The 27,152-nt window shown below is 51.1% G+C and overlaps 2 protein-coding genes across 3 annotated transcripts in view; one reads left to right on the top strand and one right to left on the bottom strand.

Moving 5' to 3' along the window:
- EMSY (EMSY transcriptional repressor, BRCA2 interacting) overlaps nt 1-3,157 on the bottom strand; it is a 50,290-nt gene extending 47,133 nt beyond the window's left edge. For both annotated transcript variants that reach the window (XM_077341243.1, XM_077341246.1), the window contains exon 1: nt 2,989-3,157. The gene's annotated coding sequence lies outside the window, so the exon portion shown is untranslated. The remainder of the gene's footprint in view (nt 1-2,988) is intronic.
- An 8,460-nt stretch (nt 3,158-11,617) lies between these two features.
- On the top strand, nt 11,618-26,774 carry THAP12 (THAP domain containing 12). Its single transcript, XM_077341242.1, has 5 exons — nt 11,618-11,832; nt 16,748-16,868; nt 20,667-20,774; nt 22,539-22,575; nt 24,546-26,774. Exons 1-5 carry the CDS (start codon nt 11,744-11,746, stop codon nt 26,486-26,488), a joined length of 2,298 nt encoding a protein of 765 aa, XP_077197357.1. The 5' UTR covers nt 11,618-11,743; the 3' UTR covers nt 26,489-26,774.
- Nucleotides 26,775-27,152: the final 378 nt, after the last annotated feature.

Here is a 27,152-nt window from a genome sequence, read left to right as displayed (position 1 = left end):
GCCGGCGCGGTCCCTGCGGGCGAGGCCCAATGCCCTGCCGGTCCCCAGCCTAAAAAAGGTTGGGGACCACTGCTTTAGGATGCTTAGGGCTGATCCTGCGTTGAGCAGGGGGTGGGACTAGATGGCCGCTATGGCCCCTTCCCACTCTATGATTCTGTGATTCTATCGAGCGGCCGGTTCGATTTTTCACACACCACCCCATTGCTTCGCCAATGCTCCTTGCTCTGTAATGTATACACGCTGTGGCCTGCTCTTTATGTCAAAATGTCACAGTCCATTCTGTGACTCTTCGCAAGATCTCTCGTCCTTATGCCCTGAGCCTGCAGCCCAGAACTCCTGGGCCAAACAGAGTTCGATGCAAAGCTGATTCTATGATTCTGTAACCCCACCCTAGAGCGATACAAATTTAAATATATAATATATAAATTTAAATATATATATCTATGTTCACGAGAGCCTCTTGTGGCGCAGAGTGGTAAGGCAGCAGTCATGCAGTCTGAAAGCTTTGCCCATGAGGCTGGGAGTTCGATCCCAGCAGCCGGCTCAGGGTTGACTCAGCCTTCCATCCTTCCGAGGTCGGTAAAATGAGGACCCAGCTTGCTGGGGGGGGGCGGTAAACGGTAACGACTGGGGAAGGCACTGGCAAACCACCCCGTATTGAGTCTGCCATGAAGACGCTAGAGGGCGTCACCCCAAGGGTCAGACATGACTCGGTGCTTGCACAGGGGATACCTTTACCTTTACCTTTACCTATGTTCACACCCAGCTAGGAACACATCTTATTTTGCAAGCGGGCGCTAAAATAATGGAATTGCATTTGATCGGAGTCTCCCAGCTCAATCCTGATGGCCGTGACACGACAGCCGTGCTGAAGTCTTTCCATGTCATGCACCTGGCTGCCGGCAGAAAGGAACACACCCCGCACCACAGGCCGAAAAGCCACTCAACTTGCGACAGGGCGTGCTCTGAGCACTGCAATCTGGAAACGCAGGCGTGAGGCCCACGGGGCATGGATAAACGATTCAGACTTGGCACCGTGAAGAGACTAAATTGCACAGCACGGACTGCAGGGCACTGAAGGCCAGGAAGCGCGAGGATCTGCACCGGGGAGCGCCTTCCGTCATTGGGGCCACAAAGGAATGACCGTCTAATATCCAGTGGCGCACGATCAAGAGCTGCCATACTGAGATGTTAAAAGGAAGCAAGAGGAAAACGTGATAGCTCAAAGCGACTGTTCCCAGAGAGGCAGGAACCCCCTTTTCGGACGACAGTAACAAACCACAACCCAAACAGAGGCCAAAAATCAACACATGCGCCTTTAATGCGGTGCCTTGCCCAATTAAAAGGGGCCAACCGAGACATGTCTGCGTAGACTTCCAAAATCAACTTAAGCTTTGGTTCAGTACATCTACCAACGCGAACCTCCTCGTCTTTTTCCGGACGGGCTGAATTCCCTGACGTTCCAGAAACACACCGGCGCCAAAAACACACAAAAAGAAGATGAAGATCTGCAAACAGATGGGAAGTAGAGGCCTGTCTTTTGGCAAACCTGCTTATTTGCGACCGCATGGGAGGTGGGGGGGAGGGAATTCCACCTGGAGTGGAAACCACATCCGGAAGAGGCAACAGAGGAGTAAATCCCAACAGGGCAAACCCCTCCCTCCCCCCCAGGCCGGCCCCTCTGACCATCCCTGTGTTGGCAGCTCCCCGTTCACAAGCCCAGCAGCCCAACTGCATGGGCCTGGGAGTACAACGCCCCAGATTTCAGGGGCCTGGCTCCGCAGCCTCTGTCCTGGAAAGGAGATTCAAAATGGCCCGCCCGCCTGGACCCAAACGCCAAACAAGGGCAGGGGAAGTCGAGGAGCGCCTTGCAGAGAGGACGACTGTCAGGCGGAGGCCTGGAGAGGAGGGACGGATTTAGCGATTTCCCCCTTGCCAACGAAACGGGGAGGGGAGAGGGAAAAGTGTAGGGATCGCCTGTGGGAAGGAAAGGGGGTGTCATGGCTCGACCAGGCACAGCAAATACAGAGATATATACAGATATAAATATGAATAAGGGGGGAGAGCAGACGTGATGTGAAGCGGCAGCAGCCAATCGAGGGGGATGGCAAAAAGGGGGGGTGGGGAGAATGCAAATTGTTCCCCTCCCCCTCTCCAAAAGGATGGGGAGGAGAGGGAAGGAGAAAGCCAAGGGAGTAAAAGCAGCAAGGAACCAGGGGAGGGTGTGTGTATGTGTGTGTGTGTGGGGGTCTTTTTTCTCTCCCCACTGCAATTCAAAGAAGAGGCAGGCAGGAGAAAGAGCAGGCAGCCTGGGGGGGTGGGGGAGAGGGCAAAACAAGCCCACAGCAGTGACTGCTCCATTTCCACAATCCCACCCACCCAATTACAAAATCAGGCATGGGGGGGATGCATGTGTGTGTGTGTGTGTGTGTGTGTCTTACTCCATTCCAAAAATGGGTGGCTGGCGGGGAGGGGGGGATGAGAGGAAGCAGAGTTGCCCCCCCCTCCTGTAAGGAAATGGGCTGGGGTCTCCAAGCAGCAGCCAAGGCCAAGGGGCTGGTGGGCGAAAGCCAGAAGACCCCCTTGCAAGGCCGGGATGCCCCCCAGGCCACCCCCCCCAGCATCCTTCCCAGTCTCCCCCCTCCCCCCAACACCACCCTGCAAGGCCGTGATCCTTCCCATCCCCCCCCCCCATCATCTACCAGGAGGGGGGCTGCTAAGCAACCATGGCAGCTCCTATTGGGGGGGGGGGAGAACGAGCCCCCTCCCTGTCAGGCCAAAGGGGGGGGGGACCTCAACTAGAAAGAGGAGCTCCTGACCAAGTTGGGGGGGGGGAGAAAAGCAGCCACTGGTGTGACCCCCCCCCAAAAAAGGAGAAGGGAACAGAGCAGCAGCAGCAGCAGCTATTTAGGCAGGGGGGCTTCCTCCATCCCCTCCCCCCTCAGCAGCCCCCCTCCCCTCCCCTCCCCTCCCCCCCCCGGCACCCACCTGCCAGCGCTCCCCCGGCGCCACCATGGGCCCCTCCCCCGTGCGTGTCCCGCGCAGAGCCCGGCCGGGGCGCCTCCTGGCAGCGGGGGGAGGGGGCGGGTTTGTTTGGCGGCGCTGGCGCCCGCTGAAGGCAGCCAAGATGGCAGGCCGGGGAGCGCGCGGCGCGCAGGCGCGGCGGCGCCCCGAGGCACGCTGGGGGATGTAGTGTCGGCGGGGGAGACGGGGCCGCGCTGACTCCCCCTCCTCCGCCGTGACGTCACGACGGCTCGGGGTTCTTTCGCCGGGCGGCGGCAAAGGTAGACTGCGGCTGTCCGGGGAGGCTCCGCGGGGACCAGTGGGACGGCTGCGCCGCCGCCTCCTCCTCCTCCTCCTCCTCCTTCATTAAGGGTTCATCCTCGCCCTAAATGCGGAGCGTTGCTGGGAGGAATGGAAGGGGGGAAGGATCGCTGCGCGCGAATTCGGTTTGGACGAGATCCAGGTGGGGGTGGCCGGGCTGGGCTGGGTCCGCAGCGGCAGGGCCAAGGCTGCGCCCAGCGGGCCCTTTGAGGCCAATGAAGTTGCATGCTGGGCAGAAGCGTTCGTGGGCAGGCCCACCAAAGCTGATGCCCAGAATTAAACTTTGCAGGTCTTCAAGGAGTCGCCGGATTCGAACTCAGTTCTCTCTGTAGAGCTGTGCCTGCACACGGTTAGATCTGTGCATTCAGAGGCACAGACATTGGGAGTTCATTCCCACTCTTTAGTGTGACCCCAGGTGTAAGGTGCAGAGCAGGGGTAGTCAACCTGTGGCCCTCCAGATGTTCATGGACTACAATTCCCATGAGCCCCTGCCAGCGAACGCTGGCAGGGGCTCATGGGATTTGTAGTCCATGAACATCTGGAGGGCCACAGGTTGACTAACCCTGCTGCAGAGGACCGAAACGGAAAATGAGAAACCCCCAGCTTGTATCTTCCCACCAATGTGCCGACGGGATCCGGCCTTGCGCTCGCCAATCGCACACTCGAGCTCAGTCCTGGTCGGGTCTTACAGACACAGCACACGCAAAAGTGCCTATCTTGAATCAAGCTTCCTTGTTCTCCGAGGTGCCATTGCATTCTTCTGTTTTATTGATAGTCCAGCTTTTCCGCTGGGGCTCCAGGCAGATTATGGGGAGCGAATCCGTGCAGCCGACCGACGGAACCTTCAAGGAACGCCGCAACGGGAATTGGGGTTGTTGAGCCAACCGGAAGACTCACAGCAGAACTGAAGCAAAGCAGAAGGACAGGCAGGACATGTTCAATTGTGCAAAAAAAGTAACCTTAGCAGGATCCTGATTTCAGCAAGCAACAGCACAGTATACAGTCCCCAGTCATCTAAGAAATAATAAATAATTTGCCCAAATCACTTTGTGGCCCATTTACAACAGGGATATTCTTTTTTTTAATCTGCTGGCTGGCTCTTGTTTTATGACTCTAAATTTATTAGTTATTTTTTAAGTTGGTGTTTTATTGGGGGGTTCTACTCGGTCACCTAAGAGCCTCTTGTGGCGCAGAGTGGTAAGGCAGCCATCTGAAAGCTTTGCCCATGAGGCTGGGAGTACAATCCCAGCAGCCGGCTTAAGGTTGACTCAGCCTTCCATCCTTCCGAGGTCGGTAAAATGAGTACCCAGCTTGCTGGGGGGTGAACGGTAATGACTGGGGAAGGCACTGGAAAACCACCCTGTATTGAGTCTGCCAAGAAAACGCTAGAGGGCGTCACCCCAAGGGTCAGACATGACTCGGTGCTTGCACAGGGGATACCTTGACCTTTAACTCTGTCACCTGCCACGAGTCAGCTTCGGTAACAAATCCAATGAAGAAATAAATAAACTTTCCTGTGCAGGCCCACGTCTTCAGATGCCTCGAAACGGACTTCTTCAAGCCTCACCTATAAGTCGAGAGACTCAGGTGGGTGGCGTGTCGCTCTGAAGCAAATAGAGCAAAGTTTGAGTCCTGGGGGCACCTTTGAGGCCGGCAAAGTTTGATTCTGGGCCGAAGCTTTCGTGTGCAGGCACCCTTCTTCCGATAATACGGAAACAGATCACCTTGACCCTTGCATAAAGGTGGATTCAGGTGGGTCGCCCGTGTTGGTCTGAAGCAATAGAACAAAGGTGGGATCCAGGGGCATCTTTGGGATCATCACGATCAAAACCGATACAGGGATGACCATGAACCAATTAAAAGAAGCACTCAGAGACAGGGGCACATGGCATAGTCTTTCCTATACAATCGCCGAGGGTCGGACACGACTAAACGGATGACATCATCACCATCATTATCAAGGCTTAATTCTGGGGATTCTCTTCCCTCTGAAACTGCAGCTTCCTCCAGGGAGAACTGATGTCTGTAACCTGAAGATCCGCTGTTATTCCGGGACATCTCCAGGTCCTGCCAAGAAATTGGCAACCGACCACCACTGGCCAGGTTTTCCAGGTGCCACTACAGCAGTGCTCACCTGCACCAACAGAGTCGCATGCCTTGTTGTTGTTGTTATGTGCGAAGTCGTGTCCAACCCATCGCGACCCCATGGACAATGATCCTCCAGGCCTTCCTGTCCTCTCCCATTCCCCGGAGTCCATTTAATTTTGCACCGACTGCTTCAGTGACTCCATCCATCCATCTCATTCTCTGTCATCCCCTTCTTCTTTTGCCCTCGATCGCTCCCAGCATAAGGCTCTTCTCCACCCTGCTAAAAAAAAAGGGGGAGGGGGGACAGGATTGCACAAGAGCGTGGGAAAAGAGTCACTAAAAACTTCCTTGCAATTAAAAGCCTCACCGTTTGGGCTTCCCATGCGGGGACAACCACAATGAATGGGGCCTCGAACCCAGCCTGCTCGGTTTGAATGTTCCTGCTCATTCCCACGCATTCCCGCCAGGCACGTAGCGGGCAGGCCTGCCATCCGGAACCCGAACTATCGATAGAGAATCATTAGGACTGCAGCCCCTTAGATGAGGCTGCGAGGGAGAGGAAGTGGAGGACGGGATCCGAAGAGGGACCTGCTGATTCTTTTTTGGCGTTTGGCGTTCCTCTTGCACCTGAAGTGGGTCTAGACCAGGGGTAGTCAAACTGCGGCCCTCCAGATGTCCATGGACTACAATTCCCATGAGCCCCTGCCAGTGAATGCTGACAGGGGCTCATGGGAATTGTAGTCCATGGACATCTGGAGGGCCGCAGTTTGACTACCCCTGGTCTAGACAATGGGGTGGGGGGGAAGACCATGACGTCACTGGATCACCAGGGCAACTGGAATGCATCAAAGCAAAAGTCCCTCTGTGATCCTAAAATGAGAGCCCAGTAGCACCTAAAGCTTGTCTGATTGCCGGGGACCCCCCCTACTGGCTTAATCTGCATTTGAAAACCCAGGCCCTTTATATATCTGCAGTTTATTTGCGGACAAATCCATAATGTATCATATCATAGAATTTAGAATGGTTGACTTATTTTTTTAATGTATTTTAATAATACAAATAATAATATATTTATAATAGATTTGTTTATAATTGGAAAAACCATATCCCTTCTTTATCAATCATTTATGTACAGATAAATGAATAGTTTTATCATTGAAATTCATTTATTAATCATAATACATACTTAAAGGTAAAGGTATCCCCTGTGCAAGCACCGAGTCATGTCTGACCCTTGGGGTGATGCCCCCCAGCGCTTTCATGGCAGACTCAATACGGGGTGGTTTGCCAGTGCCTTCCCCAGTCATTACCGTTTACCCCCCAGCAAGCAAACTGGGTCCTCATTTTACCGACCTCGGAAGGATGGAAGGCTGAGTCAACCTTGAGCCGGCTGCTGGGATCGAACTCCCAGCCTCATGGGCAAATCTTTCAGACGGCTGCCTTACCACTCTGCGCCACAAGAGGCTCATAATACATATTTAGAGTTATTTATTTAGAATTGGGGGAAACTAGAGCATTTATTTATCGTTTTTATTTTTAATATAGACATAATTTATCATTTTATTTATTTACTATATTTATACACTGCCCTCCCTCTCAGCTCAGGGCGGTTTGCATAGAATATGGGAGGACATAAAAATAATTACAGTGTAGTTCAGTAATAATAAACAGTAACAGTGGTTTCAATAACCTTCCAATAACTGGAAAGTTATCATTTATCTATTATCTATCTGTCACCTTCACTTCCAGGATGTATAATTGCAAGGATGATTAGGAATGGGATGAGTTTTGCGCCCCATCTTCATCCCCATGGGGTTTTGACTGTATTTTGTATTTGTTTTTATATCTGTTTTAAGGGGTTTTATTGGGGTTTTATATTCCGACGTCTGTAACCTGCCACGAGCCTTCGGGGAGTGGCGGGCAATAAATTGAAATAATAATAATTGATAAATTATTATGATTAGAATCACAGAATCAACAGAAGTCTTGTAGCATCTCAAAGAGTTTTAAGTCTGGCATCCGCAGGGTACAGCTCCCTTCATCTGGCGTGTGCGGTGTGTCTTCGTGGTGGTTGGGCATATACATGGCTTGACAGGTTGGCTGGGTACTAGATGACCATTCTAGAACTTACATGGTCTCACAGCCCTTTAAAAGAACTCCATCCCGACCCTTTTCCCAGGAAAAGAGAAAAACAGATTGTTCCTTGTCCATAGGGGACACAATGGACCTCCCAGGGTGGTGGGAATGCAAAAATCTGCACATCTGGAAAGGTCTTTAAAAAAGCATACCGTAAATGCATATTTCAACATAGAGGGTTTAAAATAGAAAGCAGATGCAGGGTAATACGGGAAGGGATTTTTGCAAAATCTAAAAGGGTTTTCTCAGTTAATTTAAAGCACGTATATGCTTAAAAGTTCACTACCAAACCGGGGGGGGGGGAATCTGTTTTAATGGATTGGTTCTGGATATTCTATAATGGCTGGGCAGTTTCCAAACTACTTCCGTCTCGATTTGTCCCCATGAACGAGGGCTTTTAAAACAAACAAAAAAAAACCTGGGATTTTCTGCTTTTCAGAAAAAGAAAACGGCACATGTCATAGAATCATAGAGTTGGAAGGGACCTCATGGGTCATCTAGTCCAACCCCCTGCACTATGCAGGCCTACAGAGGGGGAAATGCAATTCAAACATCAGATACTCTCACGGGTACTTGTTATGTCTGGAGAGCTTCCGAGGGCCAATACGAATTGACCAATACGTGGCAGGATCCCATCTGTCAGTTTAAAGTGAAACTGGCCAATCGCACACACTGGCGGAAAGATCCGTTGTGTGGCTTTGTATATAGGTTGGGGTGGTTTTCGGTTCAGCTCTTAGCTCCGCTTGCACGATGATGGGGTCTTAATTAAGAGCTCCGATCACTACCAGCGTCCACTCATGGATTTCACCGTATTGACCGGCGCACAGGATCCGTCCTGCCACTGGATCATATAAAAACAGCCCAATCACTTTCAACTTGTGGAACTTGCCCCACTCCAATCACAGGTTTGGCCAGGAACCTCTGACCTGTACGTAAGTTTGGGCAATGAGCTGTTCAGTTCAGTCGTGTGCGATCTAATAAAGAGGTGATGTTTTGGCACAGGAGTGACTCTGCGCCTTATTGAAGCCACTATTCAGTTAAAAACACCCCAGGAACTAGAGTTGCCAACTCCTTTACGGGCCTGGAGATTTTCTGGAGTGCCACCTGACCTCCTGGACTGCAGAGATCAGTTCCCCAGGAGGAAATGGCTCCGTGTCATCAAACACGACTGAAATTACTCCACTGCCCAAACCCTGCCGTCCTCAGACTCCACCCTCCCCCACCCCAAATCTCCAGAAATTTCCTAACCAGAGCTGGCAAAGCTACCAAGAACACTTTCCAAGGGCTGGTTTGCAGTAGAAAATCTGGATTCGAACCCAGAAACGGCTGAGAGTTCAAGTTCCCTTTTTGTTATGAAGAACACATTTCTGAAGGAAGACAGGGGCCGACTCTCAGAAATCAAACGAAGATTTCAAAGTGCTACCCAAAGATAACCACAAGGCGCTCCTAAGCAGAGTCACACCCGCAACAGGCGGGCCCCTCCCTACGCCTGGGACTTGTCGTTTGTCCAGGATTAGATTTGAGTCTTTGGAAATCAAGACGAAGCTTTTTGCGAATCGGAATTTTCGTCGGAGGGGGATGTCCACCCTTACTCGCACCTGAACAAGGGAGTTTGGACTCTCAAAAGATTTGACCCCAAAAATCTTGGTCTCTGAAGTGCAAATGGACAAGGAAAGAGCGCGGAGCACCAATAAAGGAGGCTTTAGTTATTTGCAAATGGTCTGTTTGAAACTCAAACTAACCACGGTCAATAAATGAGCCTCAGGGGAGGGCGGTATATAAATAGAAATATGGTTAAATAAATAATGCCCGTTTTCTCTTGAGTCACTTTTCCCCCTCTGCTCCCGGAGCTGGTTTATTTGCAGATCAAAATGAGGAATATTTCAAGCAGGTTTCCGTTTGCACATTTGGCAGCACTGAGCTGTCGGAGGGACACTACAGTGGCAGAAGCTAACTATCCTCTGGTGAATAAATCTTTGTTGGCATAAAGGTGCCATGAGGCTCAAATTTTGTGGCCCTCTGGTGTGCGGTAGCTGAGGAAGAAAAGGTTATACCTAGAACAAAGCAGATGGGCAGTAGGTTCGGGATGGACAAAAGTTAAGACCACTTTACACAGAGATGGATTGCAATGTGGAATTTGCTGCCAGAGGATACAATGATGGCTACAGGCATGGACTGCTTTAAAGGGGGATTAGGTAGATTTGTGGAGGATAGGTCTATCAGTGGCTGAGGGGAACTTCCATTTTAGTAGGCACCGATCCTCTGAATCCCAGAGCCAGGAGGCAACCTCAGGGGAAGGCCTCAGCCTCTGAGACCTGTTGCTGGCCCTCCAGAGGAACTGGATGGCTGCTGTGTGAGACAGGGCTCTCCTGAGGGTCTTATGAAGCCCTCAGCCTCTCTACCCTGTTGTTGGTTGTCCAGGAGAACTGGCTGGCCCCTGTGTGAGACGGGAGGCTGGACTAGAGGGGCCACTGGCCTGATCCAGCAGGGCCCTCCTGAGGTTCTTATGAAGGCCTCGACATCTGTGCCTTGTTGTTGGTTGTCCAGAGGAATTGGTTGGCCACTGTGTGAGACAGGATGCTGGGCTAGATCATCGGTCCGATCCAGCAGGGCTCTTCAGACCTACCAGCATCTGTCATCTAGCTTGTGCTCTTGCTGGTCTTTCTCCGTGGAATTCAGGGGACCATGCATAGCTCTCCCTTGCAACCAACCTTCAAGGCAAGCTTGTTAGGGAAAGGATGCCCAACGACTTCATGTCCAAGGGGAGAGCCTGCGACGGTTTCGCGCATCCCACTATTGTGTTGCAGCAAAAGGTCCTTCCAAGCAAAGGAATTCCAGCAAGCTGCAGCCTAGTCGTCTTCTCGCTGCTCGAGCACTCCCCCTCTCCCGTAGCAGAGCGCGGGTAAATAAGCCCCATAACAATGTTCCATTTATTAAATGCGTCAGCGCACCACGGGCGCACAAGTCCCGGGTTTCCACCAGCAGCGAGCGCGCATGCGCGATCAAACTTTCCTGCCCCAGGGAGAATCCCTGCACGTTGCGCGTGCGTCGTAGCTTGGAGTATCCCACGCGGCTCCAGTCGAGTCCATAGAGTTACGAAGAAAAGCGCGATGCAAAAGGAGATTCCGGTCGCGAGTTGAAAGCGCGGGGAAAGGGGTGGGGGACTCAATCTGCGTTCATACCTCTGTTATAATTGCATTAGTGTTAGCAGTCGAATAAGAAAATCCGTTGCAGCAGCGTGAACTCCCGTCGCTCATTGAACCGGCTGCAATAGGCTAGGGTTGCACTGTCTTTTGCATTCTCTGAAGCGTCGCTGCACCCTCCATTTTACACCTCCACCCTTTCATTTTATTATATTTTTTATTTTTTAAATCTTATTTCTGTATTAATTTCTATCCCGCCCTCCCCTGACGCTCCTTAAACAAATAGGATATCGGTGTAGGAGCCTTAGGGAAAGCGGTATATAAATGTAATAAATAAATAAGTAAAGGGGGAAAGAGCTGGTCGGTAGGGCTGGGAGGCAGATGGTCGGGAGACAGCTTGTAGGGCGGCGTCCCCCCTATCCCAGCACCCCTTGAAAGCGCATCCTCCAACTGGTGCAGGAGAGAAGAGGCGAGGAGGGCCTGTTCAACACAAACCGCCATGATTGGAGTTCATAGTCCGAGGAAGAGTGCTTGCCCTCGAAAGCTCACGCCTTGAATAGATCTTTGTTGGTCTTAAACAGGGGTAGTCAAACTGCGGCCCTCCAGATGTCCATGGACTACAATACCCAGGAGCCCCTGCCAGCGAATGCTGGCAGGGGCTCCTGGGAATTGTAGTCCATGGACATCTGGAGGGCCGCAGTTTGACTATCCCTGCTCTTAAAGGCGACTCTGATTTTATTGCATTGAGAACTCGGCTTCCCTCTCCCAGCGGCAGTCGCCTGTTCGCAGGAGCGCGTGCGCTCCAGAAGCGTTCGAATGGAACCCGGACGTGTCACGTGGTCGGCGCGCCTCAACTCTTAGCCGCGGAGGGGAAAACGAGCCAATGGGCGCGCGCGGCGGGGTGCGCCGCTCGGATTGGCGGGCCGGCGGGGCGCGGGGGCTGCCGGGAAGGCGGCTTCTGCGCCGGCGCGTCCCTGCCCTGCCCGCGGTGGCGCCGCTTCCCTCCGGCCGCGCGGGGCGTTTGAAGGGGCGGCCGCCGGCGGGACCTCGCCATGCCGAACTTCTGCGCCGCCCCGAACTGCACCCGCAAGAGCACCCAGAGCGACCTCGCCTTCTTCCGCTTCCCGAGGGACCCCGCCCGGTCAGTGCGCCGCCTTCACACGAGACGCCCACTCGACACGCGTCTGTTTTCGCTGGAGGGGGAGGGTTCGCACGTTACGCGGTCTTGACACGTGTTTCTGGCGGCGGGCACGCGCAGGCGCGAATCGGACTTTAGAGATGCCTTTCAGACTTGCACGTGTGGATGCGGCTTTGGCGTGGAGGGAGACGGGTTTGCGCGCGCGCTTCCTGCGGGCTGGCTTTTTCTGCGCGCTGCAGGCTGGGCTGCGTCGCCTGTGCACGCCTCCGACTCGGGTTGCGGGGCCTTTCCGGGGACCGTTTGCACGTGTGAATCGAGAAAGAAAGACATGAGCGTGCAAAAGTGTAAATGCTCTTGGACACGTGTACTCGTGCGTGTCTGGATCTTTAGGGTCGCTCATGCTTGACCCAGAGAGCAGCCTTGTGTGTATTTTGGGTTCTTTATGGGCTAGCTGTTGTGGACCTGCAGGTCTTATTTTATTCATTCATTCATTTTAATTATATACCGATCCTCACCGCAACGTCTCAGGGTGTCCTTCGGGGAGAGAAAAACGGGGTGTCAAAATCCACTCTTCTTTTTCTGCTTTATGAGCTAGCATTTGTGGATGTTGCAGACTGGGCAGGGTTGCATATGCACATCTGTCGCTCTGCCTGCAGGACATTTTGGTGCACCGTTTCCACTCGTAAACCAAGAGACATAGATGTGCACGTGTAAGCTTGCAGTTACACAGAGACATGCACGTCTGTCAGAGACATGCACGTCTTTAGATTCACGCATGCATATCCCAGAGAGCAGGCTGAGGTGCATTCTGGATTCTTTATGGGCTAGCTTTTGTGGGCACCACAGACTGGGCAGGTTCGTGTACGCACACCTGCGTCAGATTGTTGTCCTTTTGGTGGATCATTTGCACGTGTGGACCAAGAGACACAGCTATGCATGTGCGAACCTGTCTTTTAGCATCAATTTGGGTCCCATGGCACCTTTAAGACCAACTAAGTTTTATTCACGGTATAAACTTCCGTGTGCACTTCACGGGACTCAAAATTTGTCCTTGCCCCAAAGCAACACAGCCACACCCACATGAATCCATGACATACCCGTAATTTGTAATTGTTTGCTGTGCCTCTTGGTTAGAATTCCCACTTGAATAGAGTGACACTGGTCCAGTGTGGACCAGCAAGGAGCAGATACCATGGTGTCGTTGCTACGAGCGGCAGCTTCTAATATGGAGAGCTGGGTTTGAGTCCCCACTCCTCCTTCGCATGCAGCCAGCTGTGGGACTTTAGGCTAGTCACAGGCCTGTTAGAGGTGTTCTCACAGAGCTTTCTCAGCCCCATATAATCCACAGGATATCTGTAGTGGGGAGAGGAAGGGAAAGTTGTTTGTTAACTTCATATGAGGCCCCTTCAGGTAGTGAAAAGGGGGTGTAAAAAGCAGAATCACAGAGTTGGAAGGGGCCTCCTGGGTCATCTAGTCCAACCCCCTGCACTGTGCAGGACACTCACCACCCTCTCGCTCCTCCACTGTCACCTGCCACCCCCTTGAGCCTTCACAGAATCAGCCTCTCCGTCAGATGGCTCTCCAGCCTCTGTTTAAAGATCTCCAAAGATGGAGAACCCACCACCTCCCGAGGAAGCCTGTTCCACTGAGGAACCGCTCTGACTGTCAGGAACTTCTTCCGGAGGTTTAGACAGAATCATAGAGTTGGAAGGGACACCCTGGGTCCATCTAGTCCAACCCCCTGTGCTATGCAGGACAATCACAGCCCTATGGAGCTCTTCCAACTCTGCATAGCAAGCCTGCACTTCCTTGGAAGTCTCCCAGTCCAAAAACTAACCAGGGCTGACTCCGATTAGCTGATGAGATCAAGCTAGCTTGGGCCATCCAGGTCACGCAGCTCTTACTCTCTGGTGTAGCTCGTTCACAGCCCAGCTCGTTGGGGATCATTACTACGACTACCCAAATTTAGCCTGTGCGCCAAGTGACAGAGGGAGGCCCACCCACCCCTGGCCATTTGTTATAACTATATAGTGGTGCTGTCTCCCAGCCAATTGGGGGATATGAGCATTTGATATTGGTATACTTATGAATTCACTTATTATTGCATGATAACATCTATAGTCTGCCTTTCCTCTTCTTGGTTCAAGGAGGATTACTATAATAATTGCAATGCCCCAACGTTAAGAGTGTCGCCACATCACAGCTCACTTATGGCGACAGTGTAGGGCAGGAGCGGCCAAATTGTGGCCCTCCAGATGTCCGTGGACTACAATTCCCATGAGCCCCTGCCAGTGGACATTCAATGGCAAACACGCCTGAACCAAACTGGGTCTTAATGCAGAGGTAGGAAATGGCCAACCTCCTCTGAACATCTCTGCCCTTAAAAACCCCACCGAAGAATTGGGCCAGAGGGACGGACCAGATCCAATGGGATGAAATTAATGCAAAAGAAATTCCTTCTAAAGATCAGGAAGAAGTTCCTGACAGTCAGAGCGGTTCCTCAGTGGAACCTCAGTGGCTTCCTCGGGAGGTGGTGGGTTCTCCATCTTTGGAGATTTTTAAGCAGAGGCTGGAGAGCCATCTGACGGAGAGGCTGATTCTGCGAAGGTTCAAGGGGGTGGCAGGTGACAGTGGATGAGCAAGAGGGTTGTGAGTGTCCTACACAGTGCAAGGGGTTGGACTAGATGACCCAGGAGGTTCCTTCCAACTCTAGTTTTCTGTGAGACATTGAGTCTAAGTGGGGCGGCATAGAAGTCAAATAATAAATAAATATTCCATCATTCTTCTTTTCTAAATTTTTGCCACAACTTCCAATATAACCAGTTTTTAAAAAGAGCCTGTTATTTGTGTCACATTTTGTCCAGGATTTATTTTTCTTCTAACAACTTAACCCATTTTCTTTAGAGGGCCGTTTGGTCGCAAGGAAATCCTATTAAGTACGCCACACACACCAAGCTGTCTGATACTGAATCAGACCTGTGGGCCCGTATTTCCTACTCTGACTGGCAGCAGCTCCCCAAGGTCTCAGCCAGAGGTCTTCCTCACCCTCTTCCACCTGATTCTTTTAACTGCACATGAGGGGACTTGAACCCAGGACTTTTGTCTGCCAAGGTGATGCATTCCCGCTGAGCCATAGCAGATTCCCAAAGAGACATTAATTGGCTCAGTAGCTTGCTGGGATGCATCCCTGTTCCTGATCGGGTTAAATGACAGCCAGTCTTCCATCAATTGCTGCAGGATAGAAGGAAGTCACTCCTCATTTCAAACAGGAGATCGGGACCCTAGCGCAGGGGTAGTCAAACTGCATCCCTCCAGATGTCCGTGGACTACAATTCCCAGGAGCTCCTGCCAGCAAATGCTGGCAGGGGCTCCTGGGAATTGTAGTCCACGGACATCTGGAGGGCCGCATTTTGACTACCCCTGCGTGGATCTAAAACAGTTCCATAGGGCCTGCAAAAGGGAGCTCTTCCGCCAGGCATTGGGTTGAGGTCGACCGAAATTAGCAACATCCCCAGGGCTCCCGAAGGGCCTTCCAGTGAATCCGCACGCTTGAACTGACCAACCAGCGGTCTGCTAGATTGTTACCCTCTCTGGAAAATTTACTTTGAGTGTGCTTTGAAAATGCATCGCCCAGCGTGTGCGGAACTGTGAGATGCATAACTTTTTAGTCTTCCTTTTCTAGGTTCAAAAGTTGTTTGAGGCAGCCAATAAGCCGAGCCAAATAGCACGAGGTTCCCCAGCGAGTTCTGTTTGTGTTTTGTTGTACTCTTGAAGGCCGGTAATTAAAACTGATTTTAGGTTTTGACTTCAGCGACAGAAGAAAATGATCTTCACAGCCTTAATGTCGAGGTTTTAGTTTTAAAGCAGTCTTTCTCAAATACCTGCGGGCTTCAGGGAGATCTCTTTTCTGGAGTTACGATTGAAAGTGACTTTTCTTGGTTCCTTCGAAAAGGCAGACAGTGTCGAGCCAGCCGCCTGCCTCCCATGTTTGCGTGAGACTAGACCTCTGTTAGAGAGCAACAATTCAGTCGTCTCAGATGCAGGGAACGCACACTTAGTCATCTTTGGAAAAGGGGCAAGGCGAGAACAGTAACTCATTCAGAGACTAAGTGGTGAAACTCCCTCTGTGGATGGGGCTCAGAGAAGCTCTCAGTTTCTCCAGTGGGTAAAGTGTGTTGGTCCACAGTCAAAGAGCAGAATCAGAGTCTGGTAGCTACTTAAAGAGCAACCAGATTCCTCCCTCCCTCCCTCCCTCCCTCCCTCCCTCCCCCCTCCCTCCTTCCTTCCTTCCTTCCTTCCTGAATTTAAGTGCTCCCTCCCTCCCCCCTTCCTTCCTTCCTGAATTTAAGTGCTCCCTCCCTCCCTCCTTCCTTCCTTCCTTCCTGAATTTAAGTGCTCCCTCCCTCCCTCCCTCCCTCCCTCCCTCCTTCCTTCCTTCCTTCCTTCCTTCCTTCCTTCCTTCCTGAATTTAAGTGCTCCTTCCCTCCCTCCCTCCCTCCTTCTTTCCTTCCTTCCTTCCTGAATTTAAGTGCTCCCTCCCTCCCCCCTTCCTTCCTTCCTTCCTTCCTGAATTTAAGTGCTCCCTCCCTCCTTCCTTCCTTCCTGAATTTGTGCTCCCTCCCTCCTTCCTTCCTTCCTTCCTTCCTGAATTTAAGTGCTCCTTCCCTCCCTCCCTCCCTCCCTCCCTCCTTCCTTCCTTCCTTCCTTCCTGAATTTAAGTGCTCCCTCCCTCCCTCCCTCCTTCCTTCCTTCCTTCCTTCCTTCCTTCCTTCCTTCCTTCCTCTGTCTCCTTCCCTTCCCTTCCTCTATCCTGGATGCTATTCCTCCCTCCCTCTTTGATTTTTTCAGTCGCTTGTGGCATGTGAGCTGGGGAGCCCTTTGCGACAGTTTAAAAAAACAACCCCTGTCTCTCTCGCAGATGTCAGCGGTGGGTCGAGAACTGCCGGAGGGCTGACTTGGAAGATAAGACTCCAGACCAGCTGAACAAGCATTACCGGCTGTGTGCGAAGCACTTTGAAGCATCCATGATCTGCAGAAGCGTAAGTGAAAAGAGGGACTGGCCCGTGGCGTCTGAAGCACAACTTGGTTACTGACATTAACGGTGCAACCAAAATCAGAGTCCTGATTTTAAGGACCTTTAAGACCAACCAAGATTTATTCAAGATGTGAGCTTTCGAGTGCAGGCACTCTTCCTCAGACTAAATGAACAACCATCATAACTGTGGAGATAGAAGGCACAAGCAAATTCCGGCAAATTAGTCAACTGTGTCACAATATCCAAATTAAGCCATATGATGCCATACGAAGGAGCTTTTCCACCAGGTCTATGGTTGAGGCTAGTGCAGAGAGAAGATCTGTGGGCCCCCCAAAGGAAGGAAGAAGGGATTCCACCACAGTCTAACAGTGGTGGCCAGCATTTCTCTCCTAGTCCCCAGCGGGGATGGGGGGGGGGTTGGTTTGCTACCGCATTTGTAGCTGTTCTCAATATTTTGTTAACTGTTGTGCTATTAGTGGGGGTTTTAGGGGACTTGTGTTTTATTTCTTATTTTAAAATCAGAGTCCAGTGGCACCTTTAAGACCAACAAAGATTCATTCAAGGCGTGAGCTTTCCAGTGCAAGACGAAGAGTGCAAGACGAAGAGTGCTTGCACTCAAAAGCTCACGCCTTGAATGAATCTTTGTTGGTCTTAAAGGTGCCACCGGACTCTGATTTTGTTGCGCTAATTCAGACCAACACGGCGACCCATTTGAATCATTTCTTATCTTGTAACCCCACCACGAGCTGGCATTGCTGAGAGTGGCGATAGATAGATAGATAGATAGATAGATAGATAGATAGATAGATAGATAGATAGATAGATAGATAGATAGATAGATAAGAACCAACTCTTCTTCTAGATAGAGAGAGATAAGAACCAACTTTTCTTCTTCTTCTAGATAGATAGATAATTCTTTGCTATAACAGCCAGTCAGTCCTTTTGAGTTCAGCTGCAGTTCACAAAAACATTCATTTAGACTGACGAAGAGTGCCTGCACTCAAAAACTCACGCCTTGAATAAATCTCTGTTGGTCCTAAAGGTGCTCCTGGCCTCTATTTTTGTTGTGCTACTTCCGACCGACACGGCGACCCCCTTGAATCCGACATTAACGGTGGAAGGGGACCTCTCCAGCATTCGAGTCTCATTCCAAGGCACGCCATTTGCACGACTTGATTTATGGCCTCTGGCTAATTAGCCGACCCTCTCTGAGAGAGCGAGGCAGTTAAGATCTCGGATTCCGTCTTCTCCCGCGCATGCTGAGCCTGTGCGTTTCAGTGCTCGGAAACCTGTTCAAGTTACTTACGTGCAAAACCGTGCCGAGGCTATTGGCGTATTGGGGGTTCCCACAGCATGGAGGATGGGGGCGGGGGATGGAGGCTTCCCGCTGAGGATACCACATTTCAATAAAAGAAGCTCATCTGAAACTCTCCGAGGGGAAAATTGCACTCTCGGAAAGAGAACTGGATCCCCGACCCCTGGAATGTTTTAAAAATAACAGTCTCGATGAATTAATGACCCCAGAGGCCGTGGGCTTTGCATTCACTACATCTGTCAGGAACCCAAGAATATTTGAATGCTTGGAGTTGTCCCACGTAGCCCTTTGAGAAATCGCTCGTGGAAGAGTTACAGATGCGTTAGTAGAAGTTTTTCTTTCTGCAAGCAGGTTTTCTTCCCCCTCCTGGCAGTTAAAACCCGAGAGCCGGCTCAGCATAATGGTTGAGAGGGGCGGACTCTAATCTGGAGAGCCGGGGTGGATTCGCCTTTCCTCTCTACCACAAAAAGAAGAAGAGTTGGTTCTTAGATGCCGCTTTTCTCTACCCGAAGGAGGCTCCAAGCGGCTTCCAATCACCTTCCCTTCCTCTCCCCACAACAGACATCCTGTGAGGGAGGGGGGGGCTGAGAGAGCCCTGTGATTACTGAAGAAGAAGAAAAGATGGTTCTTATGTGCCACTTTTCTCTACCCGAAGGAGTCTCAAAGTGGCTTCCATCCGCCTTCTCCTCCTCCTCCTCCTCCTCCTCCTCCTCCTCCTCCTCCTCCTTCTTCTTCTGTAATCTCAGGGCTCTCTCAGCCTCCCCTCCCTCACAGGGTGTCTGTTGTGGGGAGAGGAAAGGGAAGGTGAATGGAAGCCGCTTTGAGCCTCCTTCGGGTAGGGAAAAGCGGCATATAAGAACCAACTCTTCTTCTTCTTCTGTAATCTCAGGGCTCTCTCAGCCTCCCCTCCCTCACAGGGTGTCTGTTGTGGGGAGAGGAAGGAAAGGCGATCGGAACCCGCTTGCAGACTCCTCTGGGTAGAGAAAAGCGGCATCTAAGAACAAACTCTCCTTCTTGTGTTAATTTGGAGCACCAAATGTGTTTTGCCTTCTTCAGCAGTGCAAACTTTCTACCCTTTACAAGTCTCAACTCATCGCAAGCTAAAAATTCCGACGCAGTACACCTCACAAAGCTCACGAGCATCTGCCTGCGTCTCATATTTCCACCCCTGAAAAACAAAGGTCGCAAACTAGCAATCCGGAGGGAAATGCCAAAGGCTTTCTGGCCTCAGCGTCGACAGACCAGACATTAGGCGTAAAATCGGAATCTGTAAACAGATATTTGCGTGTAGAATCAACAATGGCCTCATCAGAGAAGAGACTTTTTCTCCTTCTATATAGTTTACATAAGTTTTACAGCACTTAAGTAAAGCAGATTTTAAACAGAAGCGTTTTTGGGTGCGGTTGGTCGGTATTGCAGGATTGGCTGCTTTTCCTACTGAACTTTGCCATTGAGAAAACCCTGAGACATTCTTCAGGATAAAATATTTAACAAATTTAAAAAATATATTAAAACTAGGCCAAGTGCAACAGGTGTTAGTGGTGCGTGCTCCCCTCCCCCCAAGGGCTCTGCCACTGCCTTACCTGTGCGCACCACCGATGGCTTGGTTGACATCTCCACAGCCGGCCAGCCTGCTGTGCAAGCTGGCGGCCAGGCCAGGCAGCGGGCTGGCCAGGGCACCACAGGAGTGCCTTCCACGGCATCCAGGGAGCCCAATCCGGGGGCACCCGGCTTTGCTGGGTGCGCCCAGATTCACCTGCGGAGCCGGAAGCAATGTCCAAACACCCGGACGGGTCCCGGACACCGATCCTCCCACAGTGGCTCTTCCGAAATATATAATGGTTACAGATTGACTCCAACCCATTCACAAAACCCTTCCAGGGCTGTCAGGAAATGCTTTTCAGGCTTTGAGGGACCCCAGAAATATTTTTCAGGCTTCAAGGAACCCCGGAAGTGGTGACCTGCCCCTTCAGAGCAGCAGGTGTGGAAGTAAGATGTGGGAGAAAACCAAATCAACTGATTGATCCTTTACTGTTTCCATTGTAGAGAAAGAGTCTGGATGGGTAGAGCAGCAGGGAAAGTAGGCTTGAGTGACATCCAGTGATGTCAGCAGCTGTCTGAACTGCTGGGAAAGCCTGCAAAACCCCTGGAGAGCTCTTGTGGAACCCCGGGTTTCCCCAGAACCCTGGTTGAGAATCTCTGCTGTCTCTGTATGAACATATCAAACTGCCTTATAATGAATGAGACCCTTGGTCTATCTAGGTCAGTATAGTCTAAGGTTGGCAGTGATTCTCTAGGGTTTGAGGCAGAGGGTCTTTCACACCACCTTCCGCCTGCGCCATTTTAACTGGAGACGCCGGGGTTTGAACCGGGTACCTTCTGCGTGCCAAGCAGAGGTGCTACCCCTGAGCCACAGCTCCTCCTGGGGAGGTTATGGATTCCTTCCTAGAAGGGACTTGGAACGACGGCCTGCCTTTTCTTCCACAGAGTCCCTACAGGACCGTTTTACGAGACAACGCTGTGCCCACCATCTTCGACCTGACGAGCCATCTAAACAATCCACACAGCAGGCACAGGAAGAGAATCAAAGAGCTGGTGAGTCAGATTCTTCCAATCACCGTTAACACCCAAAAAAAACTAGTGATCCACATGTCTTTTCATCCCATAATACCTTACAGCAGGGGTAGTCAACCTGTGGTCCTCCAGATGTCCATGGACTACAATTCCCATGAATGTCCCATGGACTACAATTCCCAATTCTCATGGGAATTGTAGTCCATGAACATCTGGAGTCCCACAGGTTATCCCTGCCTTACAGGGTCTAATGCAATAGAATGCTACTGGGGGGTGGAGGTGGTCTTTTTCTTGTAAAAATCTCTTTGGACAAACTTTAAACATACGGGTAAACATATGGAGCAGAGGTCCATGAAGTGTAAATGGAACACTCTGTCCGGGGCAGTGGTGCTCTGTCTTCTTGGTGCTTGGGGGGGCAAGAATGGGTGGGCTTCTGGAGTTCTGGCCCCACCCTTGGATCTGTTGATAGCCCCTGGATTTGACCACTGTGTGACCCATCGTGTTAGACTGGATGGGCCATTGGCCTGATCCAGGGGGGCTACAGTGAGAGGGCTCCTGGTGTGGTGGCCCTGTTGGTGGAGCTCCCGATGGCCTCTAGGTTTTGGCCACTGTGTGACACAGAGTGGTGGACTGGATGGGCCATTGGCCTGTTCCAACAGGGCTTCTCTTATGTGTCTGCGACAGTGAAGTTCTGTCTTCTTGGTGCTTGGGGAGGCAAGAACTTCCTCCTCTCTGTGCTTGGGTGCTTGCCGAAGCACGCCGGAGCATGCAACCCTAAAGGTAAAGGTATCCCCTGTGCAAGCACCGAGTCATGTCTGACACTTGGGGTGACGCCCTCCAGCGTTTTCTTGGCAGACTCAATACGGGGTGGTTTGCCAGTGCCTCCCCCAGTCATTACCGTTTGCCCCCCAGCAGCAAGCTGGGTACTCATTTTACCGACCTCGGAAGGATGGAAGGCTGAGTCAACCTTGAGCCGGCTGCTGGGATCGAACTCCCAGCCTCATGGGCAGAGCTTCAGACTGCATGTCTGCTGCCTTACCACTCTGCGCCACAAGAGGCTCTTCAAGCAACCCTAGTGGCCAATTAATCCAATAAATAGTTAATAATTATAAACTAATAAAAGTTAAAATTGCTTGACCCAAATAGTTCAGTGTGGCAGCAATACAAGTAATCTTTTGTCTCGTATCTTCTTTCCTCCGACTTTCCTGAATCCCAACTACAGCACACGTGATTTAAGTTTACCACTTTTACAGGAGATGAAAACTGTCTTTCTTATGCGGTACAGGTTGCCAGTGCATCTCTAGAAATATATGATTGCTGCTTTTAAGTATCGGAGTGGTTGTCCCTTAGGAGAGGGCAGGGAAAGGTTCCTATTGGCAGCAGAGGGGAAGATCTGCAGGAATGGGTTTAAATTATGTGTAGAAAGATATCGGCTAAATATCGGGGTGGGGTGGGGGGAATTTCACAGTCCGAGTAGTCCAGCAGTGGAATAAATTTTGTCATAGACCAGTGGTGACCTGGATCATTTAGACCAGGGGTTGTCAACCTGTGGTCCTCCAGATGTCCATGGACTACAATTCCAATGAGCCCCTGCCAGCGAATGCTGGCAGGGGCTCGTGGGAATTGTAGTCCATGGACATCTGGAGGACCACAGGTTGACTACCCCTGCTTTAGACATCTAATAAAATTGAATGCTTAGATTCAGAGGAGCTGCCTGGTTTAGGGATGTGGTCGTTTTGTAGATTTTCCCAAAGGGATCATTGAGCGCTGTTTTTCTTCCCCCAGAGTGAAGAGGAAATAAGAACGTTAAAGCAGCAGAAAAGTAAGTGACCCTTACTTGTTGATAAGCTGCCCCTATGGGTCTGCTGAGGGGTTCTCTTTCAGCGAGTGAGATTAGCACAGGGAGCCCCCCACAGAGCACCTGCAGGCATCATGGTACCCTGCCCACTGAAACCTTTCTTGGAGCCCAGCGTGCATGTTGGAAAGTGGGCAGGGCTTTTGCCCAGCCAGGCTTGCGATTGGCCACTGGAGATTTGATTGGCTGTGCAGGTATTCTTGAAAGAGATATGGCTTTGGCAGCCCCTCCCACCACTACCCAAGCTTCTCCAGTGCGTGACTGAAGGTAAGCTGCAGCGGCCATTTTGTGGCTGGCTCCGCCTCCTGCGGCAGCCATCTTGCACCTCCTGTGGCACCCACCACATTTTTTTCAGTTCCAAAGGTTTTTAAAGGCGCCAAAAGTCTGAGGATCCTTGGGTTTAGTATGTATTCAGATCTGTTTTTGGACATCAGTGGGATTTCAGCCAGTTGGGCTGCGGCCGAATCGTTTCTGCTGTGTTATCCTGGTTTCTTCATTAGTTCTGTTTTTAAGCATCTACCGTTGTTAGCATCCTTGCAAACATGTGTCGTATCAGCGTGCTTGACTGGGAGTCCTGATGGCTCTCTGGGCTGTTTTCAGGGGCCAGTTTATATCTTGGCCAAGTGAGCGAAAGAAATGACAGATATTTCTATTCTTAACATTTCCCCCATGACTTGTCTTTCTACAAAGTCATATAATAAGGCTTTTCATTGGATCGAACGGACAAATAAGAACCGTTTTTTCCCTTAAAGCGACATTGAGAAGTTTTTTTGGCTCTGGCCAGGTGAAAACATTTACTTTGGCACGAGCGTTTCATGTGCTTTATCGTAACCTTTTGCAATGTGGGATTTAAACAAACAGAACGACTTAACCCCGATTCGGTAGCAAGCCGTTTTATTGTCTGCGTGGCTTGTGGCTGTAGTAAAGATTGAATAGCAAGCAAGCCACGTTGGGGAAACATTCCTTGTACCCAACTGACTGCATGCTGGCAAATCCTCAATATATCTAATTTTCAACATGGCCCCACGTGTGGATACTTAAACCTGGAGATTGGGGACATGAACAAGCAAAGACAACTCTTTCTACAAACCTGAAAGAAGTCCCAGGTTTGGAGAAAAAGCTGAAATTTGAAAAAAAAAGATAGGCAAAAAGAGAATATTCCCAAGATAACACAAGCAGCCCCTGTCGCTCTAAGAAACAAACGACTTTACAGTCACTGTTGCTAGGCAATGACAAAGTTATTGTCAGCCTCCAAGCTTTGGCTGCTATCATTAAAAGTCAGGGGGAGAGGCCAGGGGCTCTTTCTAGGCCTGTTTGGGGCTTTGATGGAGGATTCTTAGCACCGGACCTAGCAGCTACCACTGGGCAACTGAATATCACCTGATCTGCATGACTCACCCAGGCCTGTCGGCTTGCCACTGTTCAGCAGCAACTGCCCCACAAGAGCCAGTGCAGGATGATGGTTAACCCTAACCCAGCATTCACTGGCAGGGGCTCATGGGAATAGTCCATGGACATCTGGAAGGCCACAGTTTGACCACCCCTGCCCTAACCCCCCGACGAAGGTTGAACTTTCTAGCAAGTAATGATGTCATACAGTTATCATCCCCCCCCCCTCCCAAATCCTTTTGACTCCTCACATTTTCCAGTCTGCGGGCACCAAATGTACTAGGGCCCCCCAGGGGGTCATATGGCCCTGTTGAAAATGGCAGCTCTAGATTCTGAAATTATGCATGTAATTGTGGCTGGCATATAAGAACCAACTCTTCTTCTTTTCTTCTTCTAATTCCTTGGATCATTTCATTCACAAATTCTGTCATTTGCCAGTAAGTTTTTCTCTGAGGCTTAAACTTGTCGGGGGGGGGGGGGTGTGTGTGGAAATGTCGCCCAGAATTTTAAAATTACAGCTTCACTATCTCTTCTCTCCTGCCCTCTAGTCGACGAAGTTTACGAGCAAGAAAAGAGCAATCCAGAGTCGGTGGAAAACGAGCTGCAGGATCCGGCGTCCGAGGAAGGAGGAGACGAGCCCTCGAAAGACGACGCCCCTTTGACGCAAGAAGAGCGGGAGAACAAAGATTATCTGAAATCGTTATTTGAGATCCTGATCCTGATGGGGAGGCAGAACATTCCGCTGGACGGCCACGGCACGGACGAACTCCCAGAAGGCATCTTCACCCCGGACAACTTCCAGGCCCTCCTGGAATTCAGAATAAACTCTGGGGACGAGGTTCTGCGGAAGCGCTTTGAGACCACAGCGGTGAACCTGGCTTACTGCTCGCAAGCCCAGCAGAAACAAATGCTGGACATCTGCGAGAGCTGTATCCGAGAGGAGACACTCCGGGAGGTCCGCGACTCTCACTTCTTTTCCATCGTCACCGAGGAAGTCGTCGATCTCGCCGGCGAAGACAACTTGCCCGTGCTGGTGAGATTCGTCGACGATTCCAACAACCTCCGGGAGGAGTTCATCGGTTTCTTGCCCTACGAAGCGGACCCCGACGTCCTGGCGGTCAAATTCCATACCACCATCATTGAAAAATGGGGCCTGAACATGGAGTATTGCCGTGGCCAGGCCTACATCGTCTCCAGCGGGTTCGCTTCGAAGATGAAGACTGTAGCCATGAGGATCTTGGAGAAATATCCGCAGGCCGTGTACACGCTTTCCTCGTCCTGTGCCTTGAACATATGGCTCGCTAAGTCCATTCCGGTCTTGGGCATTTCCATCGCGCTGGGGACGATAGAAGAAGTCTGCTCGTTCTTCCACCAGTCCCAGGTGCTCGCGGATTTGGACAATGTCATTTCCCTCCTTTTCCAGAATAGCGAGGAAAGGGGGAAGGAGCTGAAGGGCGTTGTCCGTTCCCATTGGACAGGCCGGCACGATACCTTTGAGATCGTGGTTGACCTCATGCAGGCCCTGGTGTTGTGCTTGGACGGCATCAACGAGTCCTCCAACCGGTGGAACACCTTGGTGGCCGGCCGCGCGAACATCCTCTCTAGCGCCCTGGCCGACTTTGACTTTGTGGTCACCGCCGTGATCGTCAAGAACATCCTTTCGTTCACGAGGGCCTTCGGCAAGAACCTCCAGGGACAGACGTCGGACGTCTTCTTCGCCGCCAGCAGCCTGACCGCCGTGCTGCACTCCCTGAACGAGGTGATGGAGAACATCGAGGTTTATCACGAATTCTGGTTCGAGGAAGCGACGAACCTGGCCACCAAGCTGGACTTGCCCGTCAAGCTCCCAGGGAAGTATTGCCGCGCGCAGCAAGGGAACTTGGAGTCCGAGGTCACGCCGGAGAATTATTACAAAGAGGCCCTCAGTATCCCGACCGTGGAGCACATAATTCAGGAACTGAAAGATATCTTTTCGGAGCAGCACCTGAGGGCCCTGAAATGCCTGTCCCTGGTGCCCTCGGTCATGGGGCAGCTTAAATTCAACACCTCCGAGGAGCAGCACGCAGACATGTACAAAAACGACCTCCCCAACCCGGATACGTTGTCGGCGGAACTCCACTGCTGGCGCATCAAGTGGAAGCACAGAGGGAAGGACATCGAGCTTCCGACGACAATCTACGAAGCCCTCCACCTGCCCGACATCAAGTACTTCCCCAACGTGTACGCGCTGCTCAAGGTCTTGTGCATCCTTCCGGTGATGCGGGTGGAGAGCGAGAAATTCGAAGTGGGCCGCCGGCGCCTGAAGGCCTACCTGCGGAACACCCTGACGGAGCAGAGGTCGAGCAACTTGGCCCTGCTCAACATAAACTTCGACATCAAGCACGACTTGGATTTGATGGTAGACACTTACATGAAACTCTATCCCGAGAAAGCGGAGTTCCAGGAGGAATTCCTCTCCTCCAACAGTTCCGACCTCAAAGAAGAGACTTAGCAGAAGAGGGGGAATGAGGGGACCTCTCTAAAAAGACAATAACAAAAGCCCCTTTCCTTGTTTTAGATGCTTTGGTTTCACCCCTTTTGTAAAAAAAAAAAAAAAATTCAGGGCTCCAAACTGGGAGAAAGCGATTAATTATTTGGAACCGTTGTCTTTGAATGAGTTTTGAACAGAGTTGTAAACAGAGCCAGCCCTGCTGGCCGTCCGTTGCTCGTTGATCTGTTTTGTAAAGTATGTATTAAAAAAACAAAAGAGTCGGGGGTCAGTTTTTACGCTGCCCGTATATGAGAGCTTTATTTTGTCTCTTTAGGGGGGAACGCATTCGAAATAATTACAGGCCTCTTCCGGCGATAAGAATTGGGAGCAAATAGCAGGTGGGAATTGAATGACAAAACAACAACATCAGGTTGGTTACTTATTTGGGCTTCCTTCGTTAGCTCCGCCTCTCCCCCTTTCCCGTGAAAATCCTGAAGACGGTTTGAATTAACTCGAACCTTTGGAAGAATTGCGTCCAGTCGAAAACCGTACATGGGATAGTGCCGGCTGAGAATGTTGGGGAGGATTTTCGTCGAAGGGGGTAAGTGCCCTCCACCGCACCCTGTGCCCCTTCCCGGTGGTACTTGGCTGGCTCCCCGAAATGAAGGTTTTTTGGAGTGCAGGA

This window comes from Paroedura picta, chromosome 6, assembly GCF_049243985.1.
Source record: "Paroedura picta isolate Pp20150507F chromosome 6, Ppicta_v3.0, whole genome shotgun sequence".
NCBI lineage: Eukaryota > Metazoa > Chordata > Lepidosauria > Squamata > Gekkonidae > Paroedura > Paroedura picta.
The sequence above is the reverse complement of the archived record's forward strand: the minus strand, read 5'-3'. Positions and strand labels throughout refer to the sequence as shown.